The following is a 21,101-nucleotide window of genomic DNA, read 5'->3' as shown; positions in this document are numbered from 1 at the left end:
TCTTGCCTTATAAATGGGGTTGGGACCATCAGTTGCGTTGAGGAGAAGTCAGGTGGATACACAGCTGATAGTCCTACTGAATAGACTGTTAGAATTTGTATTATGGCAAGAAAAAAGCAGCTAAGTAAAGAAAAACGAGTGGCCATCATTACTTTAAGAAACGAAGGTCAGTCAGTCAGCCGAAAAATTTGGAAAACTTTGAAAGTAAGGGCTATTTGACCATGAAGGAGAGTGATGGGGTGCTGCGCCAGATGACCTGGCCTCCACAGTCACTGGACCTGAACCCAATGAGATGGTTCGGGGTGAGCCGGACCGCAGAGTTAAGGCAAAAGGGCCAACAAGTGCTAAGCATCTCTGGGAACTCCTTCAAGACTGTTGGAAGACCATTTCAGGTGACTACCTCTTGAAGCTCATCAAGAGAATGCCAAGAGTGTGCAAAGCAGTAATCAAAGCAAAAGGTGGCTACTTTGAAGAACCTAGAATATGACATCTTTTCAGTTGTTTCACACTTGTTTGTTATGTATATAATTCCACATGTGTTAAATCATAGTTTTGATGACTTCATAGTCATGCAAATAAAGAAAACTCTTTGAATGAGAAGGCGTGTCCAAACTTTTGGTCTGTACTGTAAATTACAGCTCATACCTCATATATCAGTCCACTGCTGTATATACTATATACCTGTACACACTGCATCTATTATACCTCCTACCTCACATATCAGTGCACTGCTGGATATACTATATATCTGTACATATTGCATCTATAATACTGTGTAAGATATTAATATATGCCGTGTGTGTATGTATGTGTATATATATATATATATATATATATAGAGCAGTGTATTGATGTGATACATACAAGGTATAATACTATAGATGCAGTGTTTACAGAAATATGTGGTCAGTTATACATTATGGTCACTGTGTGTGTGAGGTACATGAGGTAGTGGTCACTGTAACTGTCTGAAGTATTATACATGAGTGAGCAATGAGTAAAAACAGGGCATGGAGGGCCGGTTAATGATGAGAAGTGGAGGACCTCCTCTTACCATTTCATTCCAGTCTGTATGGATCAATGCAGAGATGATTGTGAACCTCTAATACTTGCTGTGAGTGGTTGAAGGACCTGTGATGATGTCATCACAGGTCCTGGCAGATGTACATTTCAAACCTAGGAACTACACTATTTTTGGTGCAGTTCCTTTGCTAGATCATGCAGGACCTGTGATGTTGAAGATTATGTCATCACAGGTCCTGGCAGATGCACTGTTCTAACCTGGGAACACACCTTACAGGACCTGTGATGTATATTAGAAAGATAGACAGGAGCTATTAGGGGCGGGGCCTCTCCTCCACTGCGGTCTCTCTTCCTCACGGGCCCTATATCAGCTGCGTGGTCTGCCTATATGCTAGGTACGCCACTGGTGACAGAACAAGTATCTCGTAATAAAACAATTTGTCACAGAAATGGCAGTGAGGTTCATGAAAGCACAGATAAGAAGAAAATTTAAATCGCATCGATGCAAATCAGCCTCTTAAACGTGATTACTATTTAAATAAAGAAGGCTTCCCAGACTGCGAGATGTTGATGTTTACCTGCTAAACATTATTAAAATGCACAGTTAAATTACTCCTTGAGAGCTATAACAAATGTGCACATGCATAATGTGATTAACTGCAAACGGCGGAATAACAATATGAATTTCATTATCCGCAGTTACAAGTGCACCATGTCTTGTTCCGTGTCACAAACTCGTATCAGTGAATATTGTTACCTCTTCTCATTTATTAGGGGTGGAGTGAAAGATATGACTATACTTATAGGTTGGGCTGAGCGAATTGAGCTTCGGATCAGAGATCCGAAGTCCATTCGGTCAAGCGCTTCGATTTTAATGTTGTCTTCATTCAGCATTAAAATGTATTGGCTCCGTGGAGCCAAACTGTATCACCCGAAGACTCACGAGACTTGAGTGAATTAATTCAGTATTTATTTCTGTATCTTTAAAAACGTTTAAAATTAGGAATCCGAAGTCGGCCAATTATTGGGCATGAATTTTCTACATTTCGTGTTCCTTTAAAATGATGGAAACCTACAGAAATGCAAAAGACAACCTCTCCTTAAATTTAAAGGGGTTGCTCCAGAACAACAACTTGTGTTTGACTGAAGGGATCCAAATGCTGAGGCCCTTTCTGATCACTGGGATGGAGGCTGTGTCCCCCTTTTTGAAAGGAGCAGCAAATGCACATGTCTGTCCACCAAACCATTTACCTCTAAGGGACTGCCTGAAATTGCCAAGTACAAGCACTTGGCTATCCCTGGCAGTCCCTTTGGATTGCAAATAGGAGAAGAGAAAAAAGAGGTTGAGTGGTTCCACCACAGGTTGTTAGCCCTGGGGAACAGGCGCCAGAGGAATGGAGAAGATGCTGGTGTAAATAAGGAAATAAAATAAGATAGCACCACCGTCTAAGTGCCGTTAGGTAACTATTGTGGGAAGGCAGCACAAGTGTTAGAGGGAAGTGAAAAGAAATTTCCAATCCCAACAAACAAATACCAGTATTAGATGAGTCCCGTCTAGTGGATCCAAACAACTGAATGGATCCAACCAGACGTGACCCAAAAAGGAAAAAGAAAACACTATAGAAGGCGCCACTCCCAAGAGTACGGAGGAGATAAATAGGGTAAGTAATCAATCACCCCTTATATCAGGTGACGATACAGAATAATCTCCTTAGCAGGAAGTTAGTAATTCTGAAGATTAGAGTACTCACTTCACAGGGGGGGTAGTCACAGGATAAAGCTCAAGACACCCGTGACCAACTGCCCCCCTAGCCAGGATCGCATATCAGATGATAACGATTGATGGCCGCCAAACGATGAGGCTTCTGATCAATAGCAGTTTATTATATTGGAAAAATACAAAATATCCCAACGCGTTTCGGAGGTCTCATAACCCTCCTTCTTCAGGGGTATTTTTGACAGAGGTCTCCAATACTTCAGGAGGAGATAATTCCACTGGATTGGCAGACATGCAAAAGTGTTTGCTGCCCCACTCAAAAGGGGGAACACAGCCCCCAACCTAGTAATCATTGGGGGTCTAACTTGTGAAACTAGAATTGAGGCAGCTACTAGAGTAGAATGGAGTGGCGGACATGCATGTGTGTCTGCTGCTCCATTAGAACAGGGGAACACAGCCTCTATGCTAGCGTTTGGCAATGGAACCCAGAATTAGGATCCCTGTGATCAGATAGGGGATAAGTTGTTGTCAGGGGACAACCACTTAAATTCTGCTCAGTGGTGGGCAAATCATGAGGTCTAGCTTCAGAAACCCCAGCTGGCCATACATTTCCCTTTCATAACAATAATTTGCAAAGAGGTATGTCCCGAGGAAGAAAACCATCTTGCCAGCACTATCTCTAGGAGGTGGCTCCATATGAGTCAAAAGTTTTCAACAAGCCTTGGGATTTGACAAGGGAATATAGCCTATTTAGTCTATGGATGGATGTCTGGCTTGGCTACATTCTCTTAAAAATTTCCAAGGTTTGTTGAAAAGTTGTATTTTGGAGCCACTTCCAAGAGGTAGCACTGGTAAGGTGGCTCACTTCCCTTGGGAGATAGCTCTTTGCATATTCGTTTCCCATGGAGTACTTCCAGTAAGTCTCCATACAGGGCTGGTCTCTTTAAGGAGATTCAGAACCCTGTTTAAGCCTCATAACAATAATGTAATACATGGACAAATATGCAGAATGGAGAAATGCTCCTCTTTGGCTAATAGAAGGGGCTCCTGAGCGGGGGAATACTATTTATGATATCCACATGCAATAAAGTAGCACACGAAGAGGAGTTGTCCTCATGAGAAAGTTCATCTTCTAGTAAGCAGTTAGAGAAATGAAAGTTCCTACACGCCTTACTTGTCCTACTTGTCACACATGTTGATAAGCAACACAAAATTTAAGAAGGGAATAAAGCTGTTCTGACTAGAACCTGATGGATAGACAATACCACTAATCAAACTTAATGTGATGGATTAAATGTAAATTACCTTTAATGTCTGATTTGATGTAACTCCGAAAAAGAGTAGAAGAGAAATATCCCGTGGTGCATGAAGACTAGTAGTAGGACAAGCCTAGAATAGGATTTCTATCACTGTCAACAAAATTTGTCTCACGTCAGCAAATGGTATTTATCATGTAGAGAAAGTTAATACAAGTCACTTACTAATGTATTGTGATTGTCCATATTGCCTCCTTTGCTGGCTGCATTTGATTTTCCATCACATCATACACTGCTCGTTTCCAGGGGTTATGACCAACCTGCAATCCAGAAGGTCTGGTCTTTCTGGTGGCTGGAACTGCAGGAGTGTGCATAGACTGGCTCCTTTTCCTATAGTGTGCAAATGGGGCCACCACTTCTGGATTACAGAGTGGTCATCATAACCCATGGAAAAGAGATGTGTATAATGTGATGGAAAAATTAATCAGTCCCGAGGCAATATGCAGTGCATGGATCTAGTATATAGAAGACTGGATGAGCTCATGATGTTCCTCCTGCCATCACCATCTTCTGTGAAGAATACTCGAGTTCTGCTTTTGTTTCGCACTTTATCGTAAGATTAAGCCCCGGGAGCCTGTTTGAATATACAGAACTTTGAACACGTTAGTTCAGCATCAATTTATGATAAACCTGGGGGCAGTGTTTGAAAGGGAGGGTTGGTAGAAGCGAAGCATTAAAACCTACATGATACAAGTGTGTCTTGTTATGGCAGTGCAGATAAAATTAAAACGCTTGAGAATTAAGAAAGCTGCACTTGACATTTCTCATTTTGAGTCATAGATAGGTTGGAGTTCACGAGGCTTTTAATTACACGGTTCCGGGAAAAAATGTTACTTAGCGTCGATGTAGTGTTTATTCGTGTGTGCGGTGGATTGTGTGATATGAGGTAAAGCATGTGGCATTAGGAACAGAATTACACTTGTTTTGGTATACATTATACACCTCAATCCCTGGAGTATATACCATATACAGCACTTGTTGGAAGGGTCTTCTGCTGATAATTCGATCACATGGCGACATGTAAGTGCCCTCTCAGCGATCTGTAATCAGTAAGAGAGTTTATCAGCAGGTGTTCACCACAGGAGATATAAAGCATTACATAATTAACATCAATTTGTTGATGGCGGGCACTTGCCTAATTGAAACATGAGAAATGATTTAGCAATGCCAAGTAAGAGCTAAATCATACGAATACATGCAACGTTCCCCCCTACCCCCCACCCCCAGGGCCAATCGTGTCCCAGGTCTATAGGAATGCAGTGGTGCAGCCCCAATAGTCTCTATATGTGTGTCACGGTGCTCCTATCTGGTACCGTCGCTCCCCAGGGTAAGGCTCAGAAGCAATAAAAGGGATGAGTAATGGTGGAGTTGTAGAATAAGTCGAGTCCAGATTCTTATAAAGTTCAACAGCTTTATGTGCATCAGCTTGCATCCAGACAATATTCAGACTTTCTCTTGGTTCCAGCAGGTTTTAGCATAAACTGGCAGGTAAACTTGAGTACTCTGCTTTATCTCTCTGCTGTGCTAAACTCGGCTTTAGTCTGGTAGCTGGACTTTAGGACTGTTCTCATATCTTTGGAGTGGGGTGTTTTTGACTGCTGACCCCCGAGTGACACTCTGTCTGTAGATCTGTAAGGAGTCATGGTGCTCTATGAGCTACTTCGCTTTTGAGACTTCTGCTGCAGGAGGTGGAACTTTCCCCTCACTTCTACATCTTTCATGTCTTCTCAGCTCCACTATCGAGTCTAAACTGGAAAAACTAGAACTGCAACCCCTCCCTTTGGTAGTAAACAGGACTAGCCCACTTCTGCCAAAAGGGAGGTGAATGGAATGGTAAGTTTTTATTCTATCTAAGGGTTTCTCACATCGCCAGATACACACCGCCATCTGTTGGTGAACCAGGCATATTACATGAACAAAACAGTTTCATAACAATATTAGAAATGCACAGTGTAAAGGACTTGGAAATAAATACACAGATGGCATTATTGTTAGACCATTAGAAACAGCAGCAGGGTGAAGGAATGATAATACCTGGGGTATTAAATATGTAGTGTCAAATCCTCAGTATAGAAATAGGGGGAAAATAATAAAATTCGGATGGCATGCAGCCACCACTAGGGGGAGCTTAGGAGCTTACTGCATACTGATTGTACATTGAACTCAATAATTAAAGGGGTTGTCTGGTCCCTTAAAAGAAAAAGGGAATGGCCAGGCATGGTGCGTGCTTTAAAAAAATGAGTAATTATAGAGTTTTATGATGGCACCCATGATGGCACCCATGTGACTAGGGCCTCCCATCTGGGACAGGAAACCTGAAGAGTTAAAATGGTTTACACCCCCACCACACCTCAGTTCAGGTTTCCTGTCCTCCAGATAGGAGGTACCTGAGGAGTTCCCTTTTTTATTTTTAGGTTCTCACCTCGGAGGGCTGGGGAGGTCCGAGTCTACAACACCGGAACCTGACCTACCCCTGGCGGCACAAGTCTCCTGTGGGAGCCATCGCCTAAGCCTGTCCTCCTCCTGCCTCCTCCCAAAGCCTCATTGGGGAGCCGCTGTGGCTGTGTTCAGGCACCTCCCGCTCCATGGTAGTGCGGGGCTGGCAGCCCACTCCTAAGATGGCGGAGAGTGCTCTCGATGCGCTGTGCACATGCACACTGTCTACTTCCGGGGCATTAAAACTCTGCCATTGGTGCTAACAGGAAAGGGAGGGGCTTGCCGGCCTCATGGCTTAGGTATTTCTGTTGGGCATACTGTTAAAAGGAGCCGAGGTGCGTAACAAGTCAGCAGCAGGAGGGGACAGCCAGCCGTGGTACGCACACAGTGCTGTGCAGGACCTGGAGTCTCCACTAAGATGTCGGAACCAGGTGATGCTGAAAGCGCCAATCCCGTGTAACCCTCGAGGCCCACAAGCCCGGTATTGGACCTGAGGAGTGGGGAAGCTTCACTCTTCACTTTGGGTGAGATTGATCCTCTATTTTTAGGTAGCAAAAACCCCTAAGAAATCTTCCAGCAAAACTAAACATAAGGAATGAGGAGGATGCAGAGTAGCGTTGTCAGCTGCATATACTAAACCACTATGTCAAGCTTGTATAGATAAATTAGTCATGGATGAATCCCATAGCTTATCTAAAACCATTGAGGCCTTAGTATGATCTGAAGTGAAGTCCTCCATTAAGTCCTTCAGTCGGGGCCGTCCGAAATCACCAGAAGGGGGTACCTATAACATGAACTCTGATTTTGATTTTTCTGGTGGAGACAAAGACATAGAATCAGGTCAGGAGTTATCGTCCGATTTTCTGTCTTCAGATGAGGATTCAGCGGGGAAAGCGTTATTTCCACCGGAAGATACTGAGCCTTTATTAAAAGCCATGATGCAGTTGGAGGATGTAAAACAGCATAAGACTATTGCCAACCAGGTTTTTGAGGGCCTTGGCCCTAAACGCTATAGAGTTTTTTCGGTTAATAAGAACATAGAAGCATTAATTAGGAAAGAATGGAAAAACCATGACAGAATTTTTTTATACCGAAATCTGTTAAAAGAATATATCCATTTGAAGAGTCAGTGGCGGGCGTATGGGACAGAGCTCCTGCTGTAGAAATCGGCTCTTCTGTTAGATGATTTGGGCTGTTTAGGAGACCCTTTAGATAAAAGAGCTGATGTTTATCTTAAGCGTACTTGGGAATGTGCCACTACAAGTCTCAGGCCGGCCATTGCCGCCTCCTGGGTCTCCAGGTCATTAAGGCTATGGTTAGGTCAACTAGAATCGCATATCAGAGACAAAACCCCTAGAGAGGACTTACTATCCTCCCTCCCAACTTTCCTCAAGGCAGCAGACTTCCTTGCAGACTCTTCTACTGACGTGGTCTGTTTTTCTGCCAGAGCAGCCGCTATGTCAAAATGCAGCAAGGTGTGCTATTTGGCTTAGATCATGGAAAGGGGATTCAGGGTCCAAGTCTAGACTTTGCTCTCTCCCTTGTGAAGGTCCTAGATTGTTTGGTTCCTCTCTGGATGACATCTTAGAGAGAGAGCCTCTGACAAAAAGAAGGGGTTTCCGGTTCCCCAGAAAACTTTTTTTTCCTAAACCCCAGGCCAGTTTTAAAAGACAAAGGGGTAGGCAAAATAATAGAAGTGAGAGAGAAAAATTTCCTAAAAGATGGGGGGGGGTTGCCCAAATCCAGCTAATCTGTCAGAAGAAAAATGTCATTGCCTAGATGTTAGAAAGTGTCTGTTTTTTTTTTACCTAGATTTCACCTCTCCTAATCCAGTTTCAAGGAAAGTGTAGGGGCCGCAAGGTTTCCACTAGCGTTATTGCTAGATGGGTAAAGAATTTTATTTCTCTTGCCTATTCTTCCCTTAATCTGCCCCCTCCAAGGGGGTTTGGGGCTCATTCTACCAGAGCCATTGCGACCTCTTGGGCAGAGAGGACAGATGCTTCTCTGGCCCAGATATGTAGAGGCGCTACCTGGAGCTCTCCCCATACTTTTTTCAGACATTACAGGCTGCATCTTGACTGAGATGTGACCTTTGGGAGGAAAGTGCTACAAGCTGTAGTCCCCAGTAATTTTTGTCTGGTTTATAGTTTAGTCTCGCATGGGTGCCATCATGGGTGAGGGGAAAACAATAATTGCTCTTACCAGTAATTTTTTTTTTTAAACCCATGATGGCAACCCAAAAATTTCCCTCCCTAATAAAAAATAAAAAATAAAAATTTGTGAATATAGATTAGATAGAGCCTCTTTTCCTTGGAAAATTGGAGGAACTACCAGATGGATTCTCCACTATTCATGTTGTGTTCTGTCCTTTAATACTTCTTGCTTGGTGGTTGGTACGCCTCCAGAGTTTGATTTATTATAATCACTGAGGTGTGGTGTGGGTGTGAACCATTTTATCTCTTCAGGTTTCCTGTCCCGGATGGAAGGTCCTAGTCGCATGGGTGCCGTCATAGGTTTCAAGAAAAGCAATTACTAGTAAGAAAAAGTATTGTTTTCTAGTCATGTGGAAAAACTCATAATAATCCAAAAAAATGAATATTTTAGGCTGCTATCACACAATCGATACATGAAACACGGTCTTCTGACCTGAATTCGCTTCATAATAATAATCTACGATGGCTGTGAGTTCTAGCCCAAAAGTGTGAAAAGAAATGAATGCATAAAAAAAAATCTCATGCCTAAAAACTGCTTCGACCAAAGTTGACTGTAGGTACCATTCAACTTCTATGTAAAGCTTTTGCAGGGACCTGGAGGAAAGGTGAGGGTGGACAGAGTGGTAGTGGGTATAATGGTAGTTATAGTCCTCACAGTAAATAGTGGCTAGCTCCACCCTGGCACTCCCTCACTCTGTGGAGGGCACACCCTTTATTCCCTTGGGGCACACCCAGGTGTTGGGGTTCCTTCCTGGTGGTAGCTTGGGTTCCCTTGAACGTGAACAGTTTGGAAGGATTCAAGGCAGGAGTGCAGAGGCCAATAGCTGGACGGAGGAGTCAATTACTGGCCCCAATTGTTGCAATAAATAAAGTTTTTCTAAGCTGAGGATAGGGGTAGTAGTACATACTGTATATCAGCAATTTGCACAGTTCGAAAGTTTATCACAATATCGTCTTTTCTCAATATCAGTGAATAGGCAGCAACAATGATGGTGGTAGTAGTCCCTGAGTCTCTCTAAACACTTTGCAGTCTCTTCACAGACCTAATTAACTCCTTCTGCAGTTCCCGGGCTGGGAGATGCAGAACTAAAATACGGATGGCCAGTCCATCTCAAAATGTGGGGGATGCCTAAAAAATATTCCTTCTTTACAGCAGCAAAGTCTTTCTGCCGTACACGAGAGCAATACCTTGCTGTCTGAATCCCATGCCCGGCCTTGTTGGTTCTGGCCCTTCTAAGATGTCTTATCTCCTTCTCTCAGGAGTACTCTGTTCATGAGATATCCACTCTGGCAACTGCAGTCTCAGAGATGAACGTTCTGTAAGCTCTGGTGTAGTTCTGAAGGAAGTATCACACACACACATTTTTTTAGTAGCTCAGACTAGACTAAAACTAACTAATCAGGGGGCAGACCCCATCCATCACTCTGGCAACCAAACCGGTCTGCCAATATTAACAGTTGGTTTCCTATACATTGCTATTAGGTATACATAAGGCACAAAGAATTAAGGGGGTCATTTACCAAACTGGTCTAAATTAGAAATGGCTTAGTTTCCCATAGCAACCAATCAGATTCCGACTTTCATTTTTCACAGCTCCTTTGGAAAATGAAAGGTGCAATCTGATTGGCTGCTATGGGCAACTAAGCCAGTTCTACTTTACACCGGTTTGATAAATAACCCTATAAGTGTTTTAACAATGAATCACAACATTTCACACTTTAACTCTTTTGGCTTTAGTTAACCCATTACAGTGCTCCTCTGGGGTACTGCACTTTATTATCTAAATATACTTAGCTGCACTTAAAGGGGTTTCGCAGGACTTTTATATTGATGACTAGTGTTGAGCAAATCGAAGCTTTATTCGCCGTGAAGCTGAATTTCCTCGTCTTTCGTGGTAACTAATCAATTTCCCCTGAAATGGCGATAAAAATAAAAAGAATATAGCATACTTACCTCATCTATTTATATGCTAAGAGGCTGCCACGGCCATCTTGCTTGAATATCCCGCGCAAAAGCTCAAGCACGGTGACATATGATGTCACCATGCTGGTTGACGTGATGGCGTCATCACTCACCATGTGAGATTTCATGCTGGATCTTCAAGCAAGATGGCCGTGGCGGGCTCTTCGCGATCAAATGCATGAGGAAAGTATGCTTTAATTTTTATTTTTGCAAACAATAAAATGCTTTAATATGGGTCTCAGATGCTTTGATCAGTGATGAACGTGGCATCTGAAGGGTTCAATGAAGAGGGCAGCGCAATCGCCGTTCCCTGTCATTGTACCCGCTATTTGCAAAGAAATGCACTTTGTGACAAAGTAATTTATCACAAAGCAAATTTTTTTGTGAAATTCGGCAAAGCAGCCGTATCTAATTTTAGAGAACTTAGCTCATCTCTATTGATGACCCTTCCTTAGGATAGGTGATCAATATTATATTGGCAGGGGTCTGACTCCAGACACCGCCACCGATCAGCTGATTGCAGAACACACAGTGCACTGGAACCAGGCTGCTCCATACACCGTGTAGTGGCCATGCTTGGTTACTGCAGCTTTCCTCCAATTCATTTGTAAGGGACTGAGCTGCAGTAACCGGGCACAGCCTCTAGGTGGTGCATGGAGCATTGTCTGTGTTCTTTGCAATCGGGTTATCAGGAGTCTGACGCCCACAGGTCTCATAATGATGACCTATCACAAGGCCGGGTTCAGACTAAGCCCCTTCCACACGATTAATACCGTAAATAGCTCTGGATATCCACCAGGCCTATGCAACACAGATACATAAGTAACTCAGTCTCAATCTATCAGGTCATGCTGGGAGTTATGGTTTCACATCAGCGCCACGGTTTGAGGGGTGGGTGCCATTCTATCCTGCTTGATTACTCAGGCCTGACCACAGGTTGCATTTCCATTCTCCTGTTCAGATTTTAGCGACTGCATTACTAACTCGGGTGCGGACAGGAATTCAGAATGGTAATTGGATCTGAGGAAGTCTGACGGAATGAAAATGATTGAATTACTGTTAAAGCAGTTGTCCGCACGCGGCGAGCGCTACTTCCAAGTTCTCAAAAAAACTGATTAGGGATTAGGCCAGCTCGTTCTGCAGTAATATAGGTTAATTGAAAGACCTTGAAGAGTCAGCACCTTAAGTAGAAGGAAAGTAAATGCAGATTGAATAGAGATAGCTGAGTAATTACTGGCGAGGCTGAAACATAATGTTAATGCAACAAGTAGAAAACTACACCCATGTCCCAACGAGCGGGATCATTTATATTCATTAGCCGGGAGAGCCGAATGTCTTACTTCTCCGACGGCCCGAATAGTTAGACCTTGGATGTGCGGGTGCGAAGACAGCACTTATACAACTGTCAGGGGGGAAAAAACTGTCTCACTGTCTTTGTTGCCCATAGCAACCAATCACTGCCCAGCTTTCATTTTGTATTCTGCTCTTGAAAAAAGAAAGCTGTGCTGTGATTGGTTGCTATGGGCAACAAACAGAGTTTTACTTTTATAAAAACAAAAATTGCCTCACACAATCCCTGTACTGCGGCATTATAGCCCCAGAAGCCCTCCATGGGGTGCTCTGTATCTGTACGGCACCATCATACTGGTTATTCCATGTGTACGGCTTTAAAAAGCCCAAATCCTCTGAAATGCCCTCAAAACACCCACTTTGGTTGTGCTTACATATAGCTTGGCCTTGTCCAATAGATAGATATGAGATAGATAGATATATAGATAGATAGATATAGATAAGGATAGATAGATAGATAGATAGATATATAGATAGATATGAGATGGATAATAGATATATATGAGATAGATAGATAGATAGATAGATAGATAGATAGATAGATAGATAGATATGAGATCGATAATAGAAAGATAGATAGATAGATAGTACATAGATATTAGATAAGATAGATAGATATGAGATGGATAATAGATAGATATGAGATAGATATTAGATAGATATGAAATAGATATTAGATAGATAAATAGATATTAGATAGATAGATAAATAGATAGATAGTAGATAGATATTAGATAGATATGAGATAGATATAAGATAGATAGATAGATAGATAGATAGACCATAGACATTACACAGAAATTTCCCGATGGGCCAATGCCCAGGAGGCCAGCAGTGGAAGTTTTTGGGGATGTATTTTGTGATGGAATGTGGTATTTGGCTCTGTTGAGGTGGTGTAATGTGCCATAAAATGGTATTGCTGGCCCTGCCCTCCATCAGTTTGGACCTTACTACAAAACTGGGCTACTTTAGAGGTTTGGACTGACCCACCAGAGTATCAGAGGATCCTCTGGTAGGCCCAGTCTATGAAGCCATAATGGGCCCCAAAGGTCCATTTGGAGCTGCCTTTTGAACTAATCACTGTCCACTTGGGTCTTTGTCTTAGGTTTTGAATCCGAATTTATCGATAATATAGGGGTTGGGTCCTAGTATAATTTGATAGATGGATAGACGGATAGATAGATATATAGATAGATAGATAGATAATAGATAGATAGATAATAAATATATATATATATATATATATATATAGATATTAGATAGATAGATAGATATTAGATATATGATAGATAGATATATAGATAGATTATAGATTGATAGATAGATATATAGATAGATAGATAGATAGATGATAGATAGATAGATAGATAGATAGATGATAGATAGATAGATAGATTATAGATGGCTAGATTATAGATAGATAGATAGATAGATAGATAGATGATAGATAGATAGATATATAGATAGATTATAGATTGATAGATAGATAGATAGATAGATAGATAGATAGATAGATTATAGATTGATAGATTATAGATTGATAGATATATGATAGATGGCTAGATTATAGATAGATAGATTATAGATAGATGATTGATAGATGATAGAAGATAAAATGTTCTTTGTAGTACATAATAGAGACAAAGCATGTAAACTTCAAATGATCTCTTTCAGCCTTTAAAGGGGTTATCCTTAATGTAAAAAATTAAAATCAGACATCATATAGAACCAGCCCTGTACCTCACATGGATCCAGAAATGCGAGCGACCACCTTAGTGAGATGGACAAAATATAAGGAAAAGAACAGCAGATGGCGCTAGCCATTTTATTGAACGGATGACTGGCTGTACTAAACGTTACATTTATTGAAATTACAAAACTATTTATATCCAAGTGCTAGTTTGAAAAATGTAGAATATGTTTTGTGGCACAACCCCTTTAATTTCAGTTCTTACTTACATTTTTGAGTATTTTCAAAGCGAATACATTTGGGAATGGTAGTAAATATGTAAATTACATGTTTTTTTTGTACATTGGGAGCATTACAAGCCGATCCTTCCATTGTGCCGACTTCAGTCCGGCATTTTAAATGCAGATCACAATAGTCCCATAGAAACGGCCTTGTGTCTTTTTGGAAATTGTGGCGCCCGTCCCCATGACGAGAGTTTAGGTGCTTTATAATTCCGTGCTATAAATTTCTCTTTTAGAACAGAGCGGGCTGGTAATGTGGTAAGAAATCTCTTTTCAATCTCTAGGTGACAGATCAGCAGGATTGCATGTTGTATTATTTCGGTTTAAAAGTTGGTTTGGTCGCTGTAATTATAGGAGAGAGGCAGCGAGAATCAAAGGGGCCGGCCTGAAATAACGCCAGCAGCACGTAATAGCAGGGGGAGCTAGTAGTGACATTAGGATTTTGTTGGAGCTGGTCCTCACTGAACATCATAGAGTATCATGAGATTCTTGACCACTGCATGAGTGATCCCTTTAAGACACTTGTGAATGATTGCAGTTCAATTGATTGCAGGAAAATGTAAGCAATCTTCATAGCTGGGATAGAGGGAAACAGCCTGAAAACCAATGTATTCTATCTGGAGGCCAAAAGGTGAAAACAAAATGCTGTATTTTTAGAGAAAAGTAAATAGATTTTTTTTAAATTAGAGTGCAGATAGATAGATAGATATGAGATAGATATGAGATAGATTGATAGATAGATATACCATGGACTCCTATACCCCCACCCTGTATATGTCCCTATCCCCCAACCCTACCCAATTATTTCCCACTTGCTTTGGCAATGCTAAAATGTATTTAGTCCTGCCAATAAAGCTTATTTGATTTGATTTGATATGAGATAGATAGATAGATAGATATGAGATGGATATATATGAGATAGATAGCCTGTTGAGCAGAACTGGGCAGATTCCCACTCTACTTTGCTGTCCAGTAGAGGGCGCTATCATTCAGAGCCCATCTTCATAGCAGCAGTCCCAGCTCCTACCATCACAAAGCCTTGCTACACCAAGAAGCCCCAGAAAAACAAAGCACCCTGCAACAAGTCACCCAAACCCAGCCTGCCCAAGGCACCAACCAATATAGCCTGACATAGGGCGAAATCCAGAGGACGATACACAAGTACAAAGAGGAGTATATTAGCGTCTGGAGTAACAACATAAAAACATCCCAGAAGCTGACAGTATACCAGAGCCTGCAGAGGGAGTACAAACTGGCCCCATATCTGGAGAAACTCCCCAATCTAAAAGACCGACAGATACTGAGCCGATACAGACTGAGCGCCCACAGCCTGCTCATTGAATCCGGGCGTCATCGACAGAGGTACATGCCCAGGGAGAGCAGACTGTGCCAGCAGTGCGACTAGGAGACCGTGGAGGATGAGGCTCATTTCCTGCTGCGGTGCCCCAAATACTCAGGAGTGAGGGAGACTGACTTCAGGAGACTGTCTGATCTCTGCCCAGACTTAATCTCCATGGAGGAGGTAGAGAGACTCTCCATACTGCTGGGGGAAGAGGAGAACACAGCGGCCACAGCAGCACAATATATTACTGCCTGCCATAGACTGAGAGGAGCCTGATATACCATAGACTCCTATACCATCACCCTCTACAACTCCCCATCCTCCAACCCTACCCAATTATTTCCCACTTGCTTTGGCAATGCTAAAATGTATTTAGTCCTGCCAATAAAGCTTATTTGATTTGATTTGATAGATATGAAATAGATAGATAGATAGATAGATAGATAGATAGATAGATAGATATGAGATAGATAGATAGATAGGGGCAGCATGGTGGCTCGGTGGTTAGCAATGGTGCCTTGCAGCTGGGGTCCTAGGTTCAAATCCAAACAAGGACAACATCTGCATGGAGTTTGTATGTTCTTCCCGTGTTTGTGTGGCTATCCCCTGGTTTCCTCCCACACTCCAAAGACATACTGATAGGGAACCTAGATTGGGAGCTGCATGGGGGACATCAAGTAATGATAACGTCTGTTAAGCACTGCAAAATATGTCAGTGCTATATAAGTGCATAACATTAAAAAAAAAGATAGATATGAGAAAGATAGATGAATTTTCTTCAGTAAAGCATAGTCTGCTGGAGCTCTATTGTTCAAGCTTATATGGGTTGATTTTTTTGGACTGGGAAATAGGTTTGGTAGTGGGATTTCCCAGTCCACAACCCTTCAATTACAGGTTTTTCCTCGAGCCTGAGGTGATCCAAGTTGAGGCTTGTAGGGATCATCACTGGTGGAATCATCACTGGTGGAATAAAGAAGACCTCAGAATGCCAGTCTGGGGGAAATGGAGCCTGGAGAGCTGACCTGTGTGGTTAGAGCTGGGTGACTGGCTGATGATGAGGCTGTGTGAAGCCTGATGTGAACAGGACTCTATAGGTGAGACAGGAATCGCCTGCGTATTAGGTAGAGCCCAGACGGGCAGGTATTTATTTTGTTTTATGTTATGTTATGCTGGTGCTATAACTTTACCAAGTGATGCTATAACTTGGATGCTACTCTGTTATGCTGAAGTGACCAAATAAAGCACAGTTTGGACTTTGAAAGCCGCTGTCTCTAAGAAAATCTGTCATTGCCAACCCTACTGCGAGTACAAATCTCTACAATAGATAGTTATGAGAGATTAGATAGATAGATACGGGATGGCTTTATCAAGGCCAGCATGTTGGTCTTCTGATCCCCCCCCCCGCACCGCCAGAGGAGGCATTTAATTAATAACAAGGCGCAAGCTTCCTCATAAATGAAATGCCTCCTCTGGCGGTCTGTGCACCAGACTGATATCTACTGTAGCTTGTAGATAGCATAGATTCAGTCATCGTTTAAGCCACTTTCTGGTGTACTTGATGATAAGTGTGGCAGGACCCATGCACCACCCTCTCTGTGCCCCTTCTTCAGAAACTGTAAAAACAGCAGCTACCACTAGATTTAGTTAGATTTAGTCACAATGGAGTAGGCTGATGGTAAATCTCCCCCTTTGTCCTAAGAGGGTGAACAGGATGACAGCTCCAAAATTGATTTAAGCCTTGATGTTCTTCTGTCATTTTATTCTCTATGATCTCCATTTACTAAAGCTCAATATTTGTGTCCACGTTCATCTACATTTCACTAGAAAAATATGTGTGTATTTTAACTAGCAGATTTTCATTTTTCAGAGAATGTGGATTATGGGCCGGTGTTTATCCAAGAGCCAGAAAATGTTATTTTCGCCACGGATTCTGGAGAGAAGAAAGTGGCCCTTAATTGTGAGGCAAGAGGAGCACCTGCTCCAAGTTATAGGTACATCTGATGACACTTCCATTGAACTCATTCATTGTTCCATTCATGATCACATACTGTAGAGCTTTGTACTTGTAGAAACCCCCCAATCCAAACTGAAGAGGACTAGGAAAGGCTTTGATTGCCTCTTCTAGCTGAGGTTTCAATCAAACAGTTTCTGTATTTTCCATACAACCCATTATCATGACTGGTGCAGACTGAGAGGTCAAAGTGGCCCTGGAAATAAACTTAAAAATGGCCCTCCTCTTGTAGGCGGGTCAATATTGAAAAAAAGGCAGGCAACACAAAAATTTAGGGACAACAGCAGAAGGTGAGGCCAGCAGCACCATAGTGCAGCACAAAATGCTGCCCCAGAAGAACCAAATGCTACAGTGCAGCACAAAATGCTGCCCCATAAGAACCAAATACCACAGTGCAGCACAAAATACCACCCCAGAAGAACCAAATACCATAGTAAAGCACAAAGTACCATCCCAGAAGAAACAAATACCACAGTGCAGCACAAAAAAACACCCCAGAAGAAACAAATACCACAGTGCAGCACCAAATTACGCCCAGAAGAACCAAATGCAACAGTGCAGCACACAATGCCACCCAGAACAACCAAATACCACAGTGCAACACCAAATTACGCCCCAGAAGAACCAAATACAACAGTGCAGCACACAATGCCACACAGAACAACCAAATACCACAGTGCAACACCAAATTACGCCCCAGAAGAACCAAATACAACAGTGCAGCACACAATACCACCCAGAAGAACCAAATGCCACAGTGCAACACAAAATACCACCCTAGAAGAACCAAGTACCATAGAGTAAAGCAAAATACCACCCCAGAAGATCCAAATACCACAGTGCTGCACAAAATACTGCCCCAGAAGAACCAAATACCACAGTGCAGCACAAAATACTGCCCCAGAAGAACTAAATATTACAGTGTAGCACAAAATACCAACCCAGAAGAACCAGATACCACAGTGCAGGTCAGGTTTATACTCATAAATACCTAATGCTCCTAGCATTAATTAATGCTGAGAGCATCAGATCGCTATGTGCCCAGCAGACGGCCATCAGGAGGGCTCTTGTGGCTCTCTGGTCATTGGCCCACTGGTTCTATGGCCAGTCTGTCCTGATCATGGCGTGCTTACAGTACATAATGTATAGTATGTACTATGAGCAGCATTATGTGTTTGTTTTAGGCCTCATACACATGTTTATATGTGATTTGCAGTCCGCAAGCCATGGATTCAAAAAACACGGATCCCGGCCGAGTGTATGCTATTTTTATAATTTTTAACTCCTGTAGAAATGTCCTATCCTTGTCCGCTAAATAGACAAGACTAGGACATGTTCTATCTTTTTTGTGGGCTGGCAAAACGGATGCAGACAGACCATGGTGTGCTGTCTGCATCCTTTGCAGTCCCATTGAAATTAACGGGTCCGCATCCGATCAACAAAAAAGCCAGATAGGATGCAGACCGAAAATACGGTCATGTGCATGGAGTCTTATTTCAGAAATTAATATTGACCATATTGACCATATGTTTCTTACCATTTAGTGAGGCCCTAAATTCCAACCATACCATCACAAGTCCTGTAGTAAGGTTAGACCTACCTCATTGAGGATCCATTGCACTGTGACCCTTAAAGTTGTCCCTGTAGTTTTTGTACAAAAGACTTTTCTCCTAAAAGGTTTAGTTTTTACCCCATGTTATAGAGTCATATCAAAAGGTTAGATTGGTGGGGGTCTGATGGCCCAGCTCCCCACCGATTCCTAGAATGAGGATGCATATCGCGCTCTCACTCCTCACTGCATGACAGGCTCCATAGAAGTCTATGGGCCCATCTCGATTCCATCCTCAGCAGTGAGAAAAGAGAGAAGGGAACTCCCTTTTCTCTCCTTTCGGGTTAGGGATCTGTGGGGGCCTCAGCACTCAGACCCCAACCGATCTAAACTTTTAAAACGTCTTTATAAAATCGCAAATGTTTTTTTTAAAGTTAGTGCTCCTTTCTTTGATGTGTTCTCCTTCTTTGATTTTTTTTTACTGTAATTTTTGTTTGTTTTACTTTATCTTTTATTTTATCTGTCTTTTGCTTCTTTTTAAAGATGGCTTCGCAATGGAACAGAAATAGACTTGGAAAGTGATTATCGCTACACTTTAATAGATGGGAATTTAATTATCAGCAGTCCAAACGAGCTGAAGGATTCTGGTCAATACCAGTGCATAGCAGCAAACAGCCTGGGCCGAATCCTTAGTAGAGATGCAACTCTTCAATTTGCATGTGAGTAACAGAATGATGATTTGGTGCTTCCTCCTTTTTTTTTTTTTTTTTCCCAAAAATCTTGATAAATATAATTTCAAGTGGCCAGATGTTATTGTCTTAAAGGGGATTTCCAACTTCATTTTCAAGTGCAGAATGTCCAACTCCAGCAAGACATGTCAAGGGAAGCACACTTTCCTCCTCCCCGATGCACAGTTCCAGTTCACCAATGTCTTTACTGCACTTCGGTCCCACCACGGCTGGGGTTTCCAAGCACTGCTGTAGCCAAGGACTTTTCGCAGTGGCAATGAATGTTTCCCCAAAGCGGTAGTTGAGGCCAGTCATTGGCTGCAGCAGAGCAGCTGCCACTTTTTTGTGTTGGAAGGTTACATGCTGCGAGTAAAGAGCAGTGAAGACAACAGAATCAGAAGAGTGTTTGGGAGCAGGTAGGTATTCTTCCCTTGTCAAATCCCACAGGGAAAATTTGAAGTTGGAAAACCCTTTCATTGAATTGAACCAATGGAACAGGATGGTTGGCCACTTCTGTTGTCAAGTTAAGGTGGCCATTTATTAGTTGAATGTCAGACAAATCTGCTGATTTCTGATGAACCAATTGGCCATCTTATGTGTATGGGGGTGTCCTGACTCTTTCCATGACTGTAGCTGTGGAAAGAAAGAAAGATTGGGAATGTTGGATTTCAACTTATCCCATGTATCGGCCCACATACAGTAAATATGTCCTTAAGAATATCTTTGAATGTTTGGCCAAGCCGTATGGTGTACTGACAGATTTAGAGATACCCCAGGCATTAAAAATATGTGTATCTGGATGATAATGTCACGCCCTGCCCTATGGGTGTTCTGAAGAGATCTGTCAGAGTTGCTGCACGTGACTTGATCTGACATTTTGTTTTGTTGTGGCTTAAAACTGAATCCCACCTCCTCCCAGGTGTTGTTCTTTATGTAATTGGTGAGGTTATTTATTCCTCCCTCTCCCTATAGCAGTCTTTCAGCGCTTTATCAATGACATTTTTCATCATTTGGTGGGAGGTTCGTTGTTATTTACCTCAATGACATACTAATTTACTCACCCGATATGAAGACTCATCAGGCTCATTTGAGACAAGTGTTATTGATCCTTCGGAAGAATAAATTGTATGCTAAGTTGGAAAAATGTGTGTTTGAGGTTCAGGAACTGTTGTTTTTGGGGTACTTGCTTTCTGCCTCCGGTTTTTGTATGGATCCCGAAAAAAGGTCCGTGCGGTACTGGAATGGGACCAGCCGGAGAATCAGAAAGCCCTGATGCGGTTTTTAGGATTTACTAATTACTACAGAAAATTCATCCTGAATTATTCCACCATTGTCAAACCTTTGACAGATATGACTAGTAAGGGCGCTGACTTCTCTGTCTGGTCGATGAGGCATTACATGCTTTTTATGCTATTAAGAAATGTCGGAGCAGTCTTGTCGCAGGGTCCCTCTCCTAGCAAATGGCTCCCGTGTGCTTTTTTC

The 21,101-nt window shown here is 42.3% G+C and overlaps 1 protein-coding gene across 1 annotated transcript in view; it reads left to right on the top strand.

Moving 5' to 3' along the window:
• CNTN5 (contactin 5) overlaps nucleotides 1-21,101 on the top strand; it is a 579,181-nt gene that overhangs the window by 23,480 nt on the left and 534,600 nt on the right. Inside the window, exons 4-5 of the mRNA XM_044285392.1 lie at nucleotides 17,199-17,322; nucleotides 19,435-19,610. Of these exons, the coding sequence (XP_044141327.1) occupies nucleotides 17,199-17,322; nucleotides 19,435-19,610 (300 nt within the window). The remainder of the gene's footprint in view (nucleotides 1-17,198; nucleotides 17,323-19,434; nucleotides 19,611-21,101) is intronic.

This window comes from Bufo gargarizans, chromosome 3 (assembly GCF_014858855.1).
Source record: "Bufo gargarizans isolate SCDJY-AF-19 chromosome 3, ASM1485885v1, whole genome shotgun sequence".
Lineage (NCBI taxonomy): Eukaryota > Metazoa > Chordata > Amphibia > Anura > Bufonidae > Bufo > Bufo gargarizans.
The sequence above is the reverse complement of the archived record's forward strand: the minus strand, read 5'-3'. Positions and strand labels throughout refer to the sequence as shown.